The 13,190-nt window shown below is 34.9% G+C and overlaps 1 protein-coding gene across 1 annotated transcript in view; it reads left to right on the top strand.

Moving 5' to 3' along the window:
- Window positions 1-1,205: 1,205 nt before the first annotated feature.
- The window catches only part of LOC144442006 (uncharacterized), a 13,721-nt gene continuing 1,736 nt past the window's right edge, over window positions 1,206-13,190 (top strand). The window contains exons 1-5 of the mRNA XM_078131281.1: window positions 1,206-1,479; window positions 5,661-5,747; window positions 7,962-8,084; window positions 12,015-12,137; window positions 12,607-12,831. Coding sequence (XP_077987407.1) covers window positions 5,684-5,747; window positions 7,962-8,084; window positions 12,015-12,137; window positions 12,607-12,831 — 535 coding nt within the window. The 5' untranslated portion in view covers window positions 1,206-1,479; window positions 5,661-5,683. The remainder of the gene's footprint in view (window positions 1,480-5,660; window positions 5,748-7,961; window positions 8,085-12,014; window positions 12,138-12,606; window positions 12,832-13,190) is intronic.

Genomic DNA, 13,190 nt, shown 5'->3' with positions numbered 1-13,190 from the left:
GTATGTAATTTATCAAATGCATGTATGTTTAGTATTCTATCTATGTTGTATTCATTCGGCCATCTGTGGCAGTAATTAGTGAGAATGGCCAATTACCATGTACATACGTACGATGTAAAACTTAAAAGGCTTCTCCGTCATTTATAGACTAATACATACGATTTTAAGAATAACAATGACAATGATGAGATGTAACGAAGCAACACAAACAATATAAATTCATTGTTTTCTTTACAAATGAACAATTAAACGGTTATACCAAAATTCAAAATACTTACAAAGTACACTTACGTAGACATACATACATACATACATATATACATACATACATACATACATACATACATACATACATACATACATACATACACACACACACACACAAACAAACACAAACACACATACACACATACATACATACATACATACATACATACATACATACATACATACATACATACATACATACATACATACACAAACAAACATACATACATACATACATACATACATACATACATACATACATACATACATACATACATACATACATACTCGGATAACACTCATACGTAAGTTTATAGACGTCTGATTGTAAAAACTAGAATTTTTGAGCAAATAATTACAGAAACAGAAAAATTGTAAACAAAAACAAAAACAAACAAAACATTGTAAATCATATACTTATATTGAATATCATTTACAAACACTAAAAATAACACTAAATAAATAAATAATAGATAAATAAATAATTAAATAAATAAATAAATAAATAAAATGTTAGATTTCATTATGTGTATAATACCTCTCACCCTTTGAAAATAAGCATGAAAGAAACGCAAAGTTCTATTTTCATCTAAGAATTATGATATATTTGCAGATTTTGGAGTCATGTATGTTAAACCTCAATTCCCCTATACCTGCTATCCTTGCACAGAATTGACTGCTGGCCAATTATTTAATTTTCCAATATCTCAATCCAATTGCATCAGGCCAATCAACACATCTAGGCTCGGTTTTTACAAAGCGCGGGCCGCTTTCTACTCACAATCAGTGTATAACGAGTATAAATTCATTTTACCAGCAAGTTGTACACGGAACCTGATATTTAAGGGCCGGGGAAACTCTTCCGTATTACTCAGAGTATCCCCCATTTGACCTTTGGAGTAGAGCTTCGTGTCAGGCTTTCTCGTGACACAGAAAAATCAGCTCACTACAGCAGTGACATTGAATGTATAATGATGCGGTAGGGGCAGACCGTGGTACATGCTTCAAACTTTAACCGATTAATCAATTGCAAGGCCTGCATTCAACTGTCAGCTAGGAGCCAAGTGTGTACGCGAGGATATTCCCCTAGGTTTATACGCTGCTTCGAGGTTCCCTAAGCATGTACACGGGGTAGAAGGAGTTCCACTGAAAAAAACAAAAACAAATGGAGTACGAACTGCAGCGTCCATTGATATGAAATTTCATAGAGAGGTAAGATACTACGGTAAAATCACCACTTACCAGCTTTGATTCATATATGATTGATTGACCAATACTTACTATTAGACTTTAACTTCTAAACCTTACCGCGACACACTACAGGCTATACGTCTATTTGAACAGGACAATATGGCGGTCAAATGGTCTCCAATGCGTTCATCAAGAGTACTGAATGAAAATTGCTGTTTCAAGTACACCCTACTGTGACATACAGCAGTACAACTCTATTCAGTACAAGCTAATCATCCTGACGTGTAAGCCATGCATATTTTATTCATTACCGTGTCCATCAATCCGCTTTTCTGATTCATATAGCCTACTATATTGCGTTTCGTAGCCTTTCACATATTTTGCCAATTAGACTCACCTAAAAACAAGATTATTGTGCGTGTATAGTGGTTCATTTATTGACTGGGTCAGAAGGACAGCCGGTGATTCATATGCCCGGAATTGCCTAGTTTCATGTACGTAAACATTCCGAGTTTTTAGAATAACACACGTTTAATTCTTTCTGTTCAAATTAAGCATGCCATACCAGCTGGTGTGTGTGTATTCACTAATAAAAACATATGTTTCAACATTATAAGATAAAGAAGGCAGTTGTTAAACACGATACAGTTGTGTTGTAGCCTATGTAAGAAAATATATCTTACACATTGCGTACTTTGTTACAGTTGTATATTAAATATTCATAAATATGGAATTAGGCATACCTGACGGCAGAAGTGGTATGTATGTATGTATATATATGTTGACGTCTGGATATATATATATATATATATATATATATATATATATATATATATATATATATATATATATATTATATATATATATATATATATACACACACACACACACACACACACACATTATATATATATATATATACACTATTGCACTGTACCCTAGATAACTTTTCGAGGTTTTGAGCGGTACATAACTGATTTATTACGTACGAAGAATGCCAACGAACGAGGTCTCAATTTACGTTTGAACTTATCATGCAAAAAGGTGTTAGTGTAATAAAATGTTCGTCATCATCATACCATAGCATGTATAGCCCACGGTAAACCATATTTCTCTGTTCACTGTTTTCAAGGACAGATATATCGTTAACAGTGCATGATGCATAAATTGTCACACCCCGACACAAATATTTCCCATCTAAATCATTACTCAAGTAAACAAAACACGACTTTTCTGTGTGTCTGTCTTAGTTCACAAATATTTCCCATCTAAATCATTGCTCGTGTCAAGTAAACAAATCACGACCTTTCTGTGTGACTGTCTTAGTTTAAATGCATCAGATTACACTCAAGTCTGCTGAGAACCCCATGCATATATTTTCCTCCTTCTTTATGTAACATTATGATGTATTTAAATCATTTTTCTTCTTCTAATTTTTTCAGCTTTAAATCAATTTGTGGCTTCTTATAATCTGCTAATAGCCACGCGGTATTTCGGCGACTGACAAACATAACGTACGACTGCGACTTAGGTGTATAAGTTGACAATCATTTATACTCGATGAATTGAATTATGTTAATCATGTCTAAACTAGATTAATCACTGATATTGCGAGTGTGAGTTGTTGACATCTGGATGATATGATAAAGCAACCTGATCTGTTCGAATAAGGCTGCATTGCAAGTCACTATGACACTAACTGAAACAACAGATGTTACAGATGAAGACATTCGTACCAACATTATCAATTTCAGAGTAGATTGTATCCATAGTTGCACGATTGCCTTGCCATGCAAAAAAAGAGAGAACGGAATTTAATTTTACATTTGTAATTGTTAGTGAAATTATTCAGGTCAAACTATACCAGAAAGTATTATCGTGTTTAGACAAAGATTCGAGAATGTTTAAAGATGTATACAAACCACCTAATGTATTATACAGACCTCCCTCAAGTTTCCCATATTGAAAAGTGTTCATGTTGATTACCCAAGATGTTATTTCTATAATCGTTTAAGTTGTCGGTCAGTGATGACAGATTATACGTCTCTATACGACCACAATGAGTTGTACTACCGTGCTCTTCGACGTAGTGGGGTTACAATTAGAAGGCACTTTATTTGATTACTTCCGTACAACATTACTTGAAATAACTTCAAGTATATATGGATAGGTGTTGGGTTACCCATCCTTTATGACTCCAATAATGGGAAGTTTATGTTATCGTTCTGACTGTCTGCCTGCCTGCCTGCCCGCCTGTCTGTCTGTCTGTCTGTCTGTCTGTCTGTCTGTCTGTATGTATGTATGTATGTATGTGTGTGTATGTATGTATGTATGTATGTATGTGTGTATGTATGTATGTGTGTGTATGTATGTATGTATGTATGTATGTATGTATGTATGTGTGTATGTATGTATGTATGTATGTATGTATGTATGTATGTGTGTGTATGTATGTATGTATGTATGTATGTGTGTATGTATGTATGTGTATGTATGTATGTGTGTATGTGTGTGTGTATGTATGTATGTATGTATGTATGTATGTATGTATGTGTGTATTTATGTATGTTTGTATGTCTGTCTGTCTTATACGGTAATTGCTTTAGGTGATTTAGTTTTCTAGCGAAATCCATCGAAACTAATTAGCATAATGTGCATAATAAGTAGTTTACATGTCAATAGTTGTTTAGAATGTCAGCTAACTTAATGAATATGTATATATATATATATATATATATATATATATATATATATATATATATATATATATATATATATATATATATATATATATATATATATATATTGATGTGTCATGACACATATAATATATATATACACAATTTACATATCAACCACTAATTAACATAATAATATTCATCAATGTGATACGCTATAATCAACGGTGGCGTAGAATTTCACCAAACATCGTGGATATATTCATGATATCAAGAGTGACTTGCATACTTGATGAACAATTTTCATAATTAATCATAGTTACAAATGAGGTTATATATCATCAGTGGCAGTTCAATATTACATCTAGATTTACATATAATATTATGATACATAAGACCAATTAATATGATGGCTGTTGCGTTCATGTTAATGACTAATTTGCATAATTAAAGGTCATGTGATCCGATTCTGACCAATGACAGCACGTATTAGAGCGTTGAGGTGTAATACACATTGATAATGTCATTTCACATAGTTATACTAAATGCTTTTGATGGGCGTTTCCAACAAAAAAGCGATTTTCACTTTCTTAAATTGAAAGATAGTTCCTACATGTCATAAGAGGGCGCTGTATGCATTCATTATACTGGCAATTTTCTGTTCACATAGGAGTCAAATGTAATTCTGTACACCATATGGGAGGCAGTCAGTTAACTACTGACAGGAATAGTAGAAATAACTGTGTATTTCACCCAGCAAGGTTTTCATGGCATAATTGTAATCAGAGTTCTCCGTTCGGAAAGGTTTCTATGATTTTTCGTTTAATTTTAGACGTACTAATTCAGTTTATTCATAGCTCTGACAAGTAAAGGTTCAAAGGTTAAGGTAACGTTGCTCTCTAGAAGATTTAACATTTTTTCTTTTAAGTGAGACACACCTGAAGGGGTTAAAACGGTGACACTTTCATCGCATGTCTAGAGATTAGTGCGAATCTTGGTCTAGTTGGTGAGAAATTAAATAAATAAAAAAGACGTGACAAACATGAACGCGTTCATTCATGACAGCGGAGAAAGTGCTCGCAAAAACACCTCGATAGACAACATAAAACGCGAGGTATTACCGCTGCCTCCGCTGAGAGCTATAAGCTGTCTACCTCTGACATTGCAATTCCAATGTCTGAATCACTAGAGAGTAACAATACACTTAATATAGGTATACCAGACACTATTGAGACTGTATGCTGTATATGTAATTTGTTGATACGTAATTAATACACGACATCTGTATTTGTGTTGGGTCTTGTAGAAAATGATGAGATCACATAACTTGAATTCGTGTTATATACATCATAATCATCTTTATCATACAGTATCAAACAAACACGTCACTTTATTTGTAAAGAAAAAAATATGGGTAAAAATACCAAAAGGATCTATATCGACATTTAACCGTGTGCATATTTGATTGATGTTGGGTACATTTATTTAATTGATCATGCACTGATATACGATTTCCCTCCACAGGAAACTGATACTGGGTTGTTGCCATGGTTACATTTTTACCTTCCATCATCTTGTTGTCTCACTGCCTGGTTGTTATGACGACAAAGAGTAAGTTAGACTTTACCGGTTTGAACTCAGTTATCACCTACGATTCTTTCTCGGCGAGTTTATTAACTAGAGAGTACACTGAGATCATATATAATTAAAGTATTCATCTGAGCTGGTTCGTATGCATGTACCGATCACGTTTGTTTATAGGCAGAAATGACGAAATTGGTTAGACTACAGAATCGGTACAAATTTCAAATATGGAGTCAACCACCATTCGCTACCATTTGCGCTGTTTTGAACATGTTTGCTTTTTGACCAGTAATAATAAACACACTAATAGTCAATTATGCTGACATCCATTTAAGCCTTGGAATATTTAAAACCGACTAAAATTGACTAAAAGGGGAACGCCATTCCAGGACATCAATGTATTTTCAAAATCATATTTTTTATTAAATGCACACTGGATATTCATGACTTCTCCGTGCTTATTACCTTTTATTACCAATATTCAATGTGCAACTATAGTAAATATGTAGGTATGTCCCATGATGCAACGGTGGGTCATTTTAAGAACAATGGAGGTGAAATAGAGTTTCAATTTGGTGGGTTTTTTGGTAATTGAGTAAAATTATGTGATGTGAAATCATGAAATGACTCTCCAGAACCAAAAGTATGAAAAGACACATATTTCCTGGCATGGCGTTCCCCTATAATAATTAAACTACAGATCTGACTAGGAATGGAATTTAATTAAATGAAGTCAATTCTATCCTCTATCTCTGTAAACATATTTATTCATGTGATGTTTATTCGAATTGTATATAATTATATTTTCAAAATTCATTCACCCATCCATTTATTATGCTATTCAAGGTACACTCCATATATAGGAAAGATTGCATCTCTATTTACCGACATTTTCCAAATATGGCTATTTGAAACACTCATTTGTCAAGTAAAGTTAATTTATAGTAAATTTGCCAGATTTCCGTCTTGGGGTTCAATTTATTTCCATAAGCTTCTATGGTACTTATTGTGTCTAGAAAATGCTACCCAAACAAGGTTGACAGGAAAAATTATTGTAAAGTCTGCTACGGGCAGCTTGTTTCATTGAGTGAAACGTAATACATTCTGTCACGAAGAGTTTGTTTCATTGAGTCAAACGTCACGAATTCTGTCACGAGGAGTCGTTTCATTTAGTGAAACGTTACGAATTCTGTCCTGTGGAACTTGTTTCATTGAATGAAATGTTAATAATTCTGCTCCGAGGAGCTGGTTTCATTGAGTGAAACGTAATGACTTCTGACCTGAGGCGCTTGTTTCATTGAGTGAAACGTAATGAATTCTGACCTGAGGCGCTTGTTTCATTGAATGAAACGTAATGACTTCTGCCCCGAGGCGCTTGTTTCAGATTGAAACGTAATGACTTCTGACCTGAGGCGCTTGTATCATTTCAGAAGTCTGTCTTGCAGGACAGTTTAAGTCAACGAAAAAGATCGCCTCTAAACAAACTGTTCTGGCAATGTTTCTGAATGCACAATATTAGAAAGCCTTCTTTGAAACCCTTCCAATTTAATTATAATTGGGGTCATTCGCCTGTCACGTTGATATAGGAATAACTTCCCCGATGATCACATTTTACATTAACGTACTTGTCGCTCATTCTAAATACCGTACACTAATGATGGTAATGAAGATGAATTTTCGGATTTGTCGTAAAATTGTTATATCCTTGCTCCATGCGATTTCAGTTTCATCCGAAGTGATGAAATAATTGCATTTATTCAAAGCGGCGGCATGGTTTTAAGATATCATAACATTAGCCTATTAGAGGGGGGGGGGGGGGGGGGTAATTGATTTCAGTTGATGATATTTTTCAGTAATGAATCATAATAACATGCATCTGAATAAAATAGATAGAACATAAACAGACTGAGCATTTCTTATATAGTTGTAAATTACACCAGTATTGTTGTTGAGTACCATCAGGACAAATGCGAATGCGTTTATTACATGTACAGGAAAACAATTTGAAAGAGCCATGTAGTATGCATTGGTGATATTTTTCACCTTCCTCTTTCCCAGCTACCTTGTCATAACAGGTTAACTTGATGCTGAATAAGGGAGAAAACCGGATTACGTATTTAATGGAAATGATAAACAAAGCCTTTGGAACTGCACTGCTGATATACGAATGCTATAAATAACGCTTTACATCGAACGGGTTTATTTTGTTACAAATCTCATCTAATTCCTTTTTCATTACAGAATCAAATACTACTGATTGGTCCACAGGGTGTGATGCAGCCGATGGTTGTAAAAATGGCGGTACCTGTGTTTTTAACATATGTCTCTGTGCTGATGCATTCTATGGTTTTCGATGCGAATATGGTAAGTGTGTCGCTGGCCCCTAATTGAACTGCCAATACTTTGACTATCCCTTGATAGTGAATGCAATTAGATGTAAGTGATGTGAATATTATAGATGAGGAATGGCTTATGTGTTTTTTTATTTTTAATTAATAAAACAACTTTAGCATGTTTTCTAATCATTGAGGACCGGATATGGGTTTTGCGAATTGAAGTTGTACCAAATTAAAGGCCCGACCTTGGGAGTAAGCCGTACTAACGGTCCATATCCGGTCCATACAGACTGACGTTTTATCATATACACTATGGAGCGTTCAAATGCTTTAGAATAGCATTACTTTGCCCATTGTTTGAGTGAAAATAATTGATCAACAATTCTCACAACTGCACCTTATTTGTCCTAAGTGTGCGTGGACGTGATACCGCAAATTATTGCACGGATGAGAGGGCGCTGTTCCCAATTCAATGGAGGCGAGACCAAGTCCATGTTTAAATTGAAAAGCAATTTGAAACTATAACAAATGTGTAAAAATTTGTTATTATATGTAAAGTGATTTGTAAACAAGCTGAGAAATAACAAGTAATCACTTATAAACAAAGGTAATCAAACTATTCATTGGTGATATTTTTCACCTTGTCATGACAGGTTAGCATTTGGATAAATATACCACTTATTAAAAAAAATGTATGAATAATGTATCAATAGACGTGGAAGCAACATATACATACGGAGACCGGACATGACGTATAGTAGTGGTACCCAATTCTCATCTATATGAGTAACCCATATATCAATGACTTTTAGAATCAACACTATATATAACTAAAGTTTCTACATACAGTATCACATAGTGAGACTTAAAATAAATGTATTTGCATAAATCGTGACCAATATAGTGAAGTCAGCAGAAGAGATGGTGTAACAAGGTACCCTTTTCTCTTTTAAAAAAAAAATCACTTTTTGTTCGTTAAGAATGTGAGCTTAAATGTTGCGTTACACCTACAAGAACCACGGTGACGCATTTCGGAGTTCCTCAGTATACAATGCCATGACGTAATTATCCACACATATCTCTCCAAGGTATGTGAAATAGCTAACCCCGATATGTTCTATGAAGACCTGTTCTCACGACGACAATATATTAACTTCTGAAAATTCGAGGGATATGGCAATACATCCTGCAACCAATTGACGCAATATGCTACACGTACACCAGCTTGTTTCACGTTATAATTATGAGTTTGGCGCGTACTTTGATTCTGCAGGTGTTTCATTCGTTCAAAAACGGATCAATTTGATATTTCCGGGAAGGTATTGTATTGACAGTTTGTATAGGAAAAGTCGCAACACACACAAACACACTGTTGCTACTAAATCGGTATATTTGTCGTATTTGCGACATCAATCCTCTGAACTACATCCTGTATGAGTTAAGATGTTCAAATTGAGTTAAGATGTTCAAATTGGGAGGAATACAATTATCTTAAATCATCTTGTACGATACCGGCATGACAATGGTTTAAGTACAAATGCAACCTATAAAACATATGAACTAACCTATAGATTACCCTAAAGACATTTTCAAACACGTTTAATGGTCACAAGAAAAACTATATAAAGTTACCTATCCTACTGAAACACGTAATTATTACTTGATTAACGTGTTACCGTAACAGTCGAGTCTAAAGATGTAAACCAAAAGAAAGTTGACGAACTCGTAGTTTCATATATGTCAGTTCTTAATGTGTTAAGTTAATCTAAAAAAAATGGAAATCAATATGTAGCCCTGTGTAGCTGTATTAGTCGAAGCTAAATTCATATATTTGATAACGAATAACTTAGGATGACTTTGTATATAGGTTGAATAATTGAGGTGAAATTAACAGCTCCCTGCAAGAAATCCATATCCATTGACCATACAGGGATTGCAATGTAATACATGTTGTATATTTGACATGCCATAATTTCGACCCCGTCAAGTAAAGGAGGATCAGGGGGGTTGATTTCGTTTGATTTAACTGCTATCGGTTCAACATCTCACTGCTGCCAAATCGGTTAGGGTTAGGGTTAAATTTAGGGTTAGGTTGAAGTACCACAGTATCAGACCATGTCAATCAAATCGCTGTTGACAACCATGCAGTGAATTGATTGTCAGCTGTGATGTAAGCAGAGAAGTGGGTCTCACAGGAGTAAACTTTGATAAGTTATTATGGATAATGTTATGGAGATGTTGACCTTGTATTGGTCCCAACAATGTCGGAAGTGTGCCCATCAAGTGTTAGCGATATAATGTTCTGGCCTTCAGCTCAGCTAGCTATTGAGATCCAAACACAGGTATGATTAATGCACTGCCTTCACTCAAATTCACTTTCTTGGTAGTAATTGGGAAATAATCAGTACCTTTAAACTTTCAGTGGCAGCATTGGGATTAATTCCTTGAAATCATTGATCCTAGGACTAGTGTCTTTTTCCATGTCTGACAGCAATTAAACCACATTTTTGATATTTTAACGGGGGAGAGTATGTTACTCAACGGGACCTGATTTTCCCCGGCCCTCCCCTTGTAACTACTGAAGACTCCCATATTGTTGTCGCCGTAGTCATCGTACGTTGTTGTCGTCTTTGTTATTAATATTGTTGTTGTTGTTGTTGTTGTTGTTGTTGTTGTTGTCGTCGTCGTCGTCGTCGTCGTCGTCGTTTTTGTTGCCATTGATTATTGTTGTTGTTTAGTCCATGTAAGTGGCAGTCATTACAGTAGCATAGCTAAAACATCAAATACAAAAGATTTGATAAGTTAATTCTACACGTATCTATAAATCTACATTATTCATCTAAATTATTAGCATAGTAATTTACAAGACTTCTCTTATCAAAACACATAAATCTACAACCATCCTTGTTATAATACCCATGGTACAATGGTAATTTATAACGAGGGCCTACTATACGTTGGGGGACTTTTGCGTGTATAGTCTTCTGATCGACCATGTATTTTAATTCAAGTTTGTATTTCAGTTCACAGTACTTGCATACTTTAATCTATTCGTTTATTTTTGAAATATGTATTTTTTTATGAACAGTGATCGATATATAGTTTCATTGCTAGTTACTACGTGGGTCTTTAATCGTTAGCATACTCGCTTATGAGGTTAAGCCCATATTTGAACTTTTCACTTATTGTTGTATTTGGTATTCGGTATACATTTCTTACTTTTGAATGTCAGTGGTATCTCCTATATTACACACGCGCGCACGCGCACACACATGCACGCACGTACGCACGCACGCATGTACGTACGTACGTATATATGTATGTATGTATGTATGTATGTATGTATGTATGTATGTATGTATGTATGTGTGTGTGTGTGTACGTATGTATGTATGTATGTATGTATGTATGTATGTATGTATTTGTGTATGCATGTATGTATGTATGTATGTATGTATGTATGTGTGTATGTGTGTATGTATGTATGCATGTATGTATGTATGTATGTATGTATGTATGTATGTATGTATGTATGTATGTATGTATGTATGTATGTATGTACAAACATTCGTGCAAATGGATATGAAATTTATAGTACAAACTGAATTGATATATTTAGAGAGAACAGTAGCATTCATCCGATACTAGATTCGTCTGTCCACACAGTCACGTGAATAGCCCCCAACCCTTAGCCTGTTACAAGTGATGACGACTCTTCTCGTTACATTTAATGTTCTCTTTTCTATTTTGAATGAATCCCATTACATTCAGTTAAATCCAGACCAATTATCTAATTTTCTTCTACGTTATATACTCTACGTTTAATACTATATGTTTCCGAAATCAAAAACCTGTAGGTCATATAGGTCATTTGTCATTTATGCATTAATGATTGATTTATCTAATCGTAGATTAAAGTATCGTAATGTCCTGCAATATCCTCTTTTGTTCGTTCCAGAGTCTCCTGGGACTGGCTGCTCCAATAATGATGATTGCAACTATAATGGGATTTGTATTTCTGGATTTTGTTCATGTGATGACGGTTACCATGGAAACTTTTGTGAACTCATCACACACCATGGTAACTAACTTCTCTTTGTTTATTACAATTCTATCTAAGAACACAACTGTGATGTCCTGTGGTCTAATTTTCAAGTCTGTCGTATATGTCAACTATTGATGTCTTGATCAATTTGCAACATATTTTGTTACCTAATATGTTCGTCTAAAATTCAGGGTTTTTTTTGTCAACGCGTTGACATTGTTGTGATTTACAAGTAGTTTGCCGTAATACATGATAGTTTGTCCCTGTCACTGACTCATCGTTTTCATGAACGATAAGATGTCGTTGTCATTACCTCCAGTTTTATTCGCTAGTCTCTCCTCCTTACCAACATCCCTACTCCCACCACACCCTCTGCTCCCCAACACCCCCTCCCTCTCCTTCTTCTTCTCCCCCCCCCCCTTCTCTCTCCCTTCCTTACAAACACTACCTGAATTGCCTTTTAAGTCAGTTTTACTATTACCTAGTCAAACTTATAACGTTTCAGATAAAAAGGAACCTTCAACAACAGAGGCTAATTTGGTCTACGTTGACGAAAGTTACACCACACGTGTCATCATAGTGGCAAGCGTTGTTTCTCTACTCTCCGTATTCGGAGTTTGCCTCTGCTGTGTTTGTGTAGCTATTCGTTCCAATGATCCAAATGAACAACAACAACTACAGAGAACCAACAGACCTCAAATCAGAGGAAGGCGACCTGGAGATGAACGGAGTAAGTTTTTTTGTACCTGCACTAGCCATGCTAGCTGTAACTCGACTAGTATTTTGTAGATAACACAATAGACAATGTATTCACTGAAAATGGTTAAAATACCAATAATTAGACACTGTACATGTTAATTACAGGTCGGTTGCGTCCATACGTAGTATAGTAACCGGTTAAAATCTTGATTGCATTTAGGCTCCGAGTTTTGGGTGCGGACTCAAAAATCAATTTTGATTGGATTTATTGCACCATACTATGTGTACTGCTACACAAATATGTTTTACCAACATGTGATTCAATGCCATTCAGGGTGTACGATATTACGAGTATTATTCATAGTCAAACTAGTTTTACAAAACGTTACA

This window comes from Glandiceps talaboti, chromosome 1 (genome assembly GCF_964340395.1).
Source record: "Glandiceps talaboti chromosome 1, keGlaTala1.1, whole genome shotgun sequence".
NCBI classification, from domain to species: Eukaryota; Metazoa; Hemichordata; class Enteropneusta; family Spengelidae; genus Glandiceps; species Glandiceps talaboti.
The sequence above is the reverse complement of the archived record's forward strand: the minus strand, read 5'-3'. Positions and strand labels throughout refer to the sequence as shown.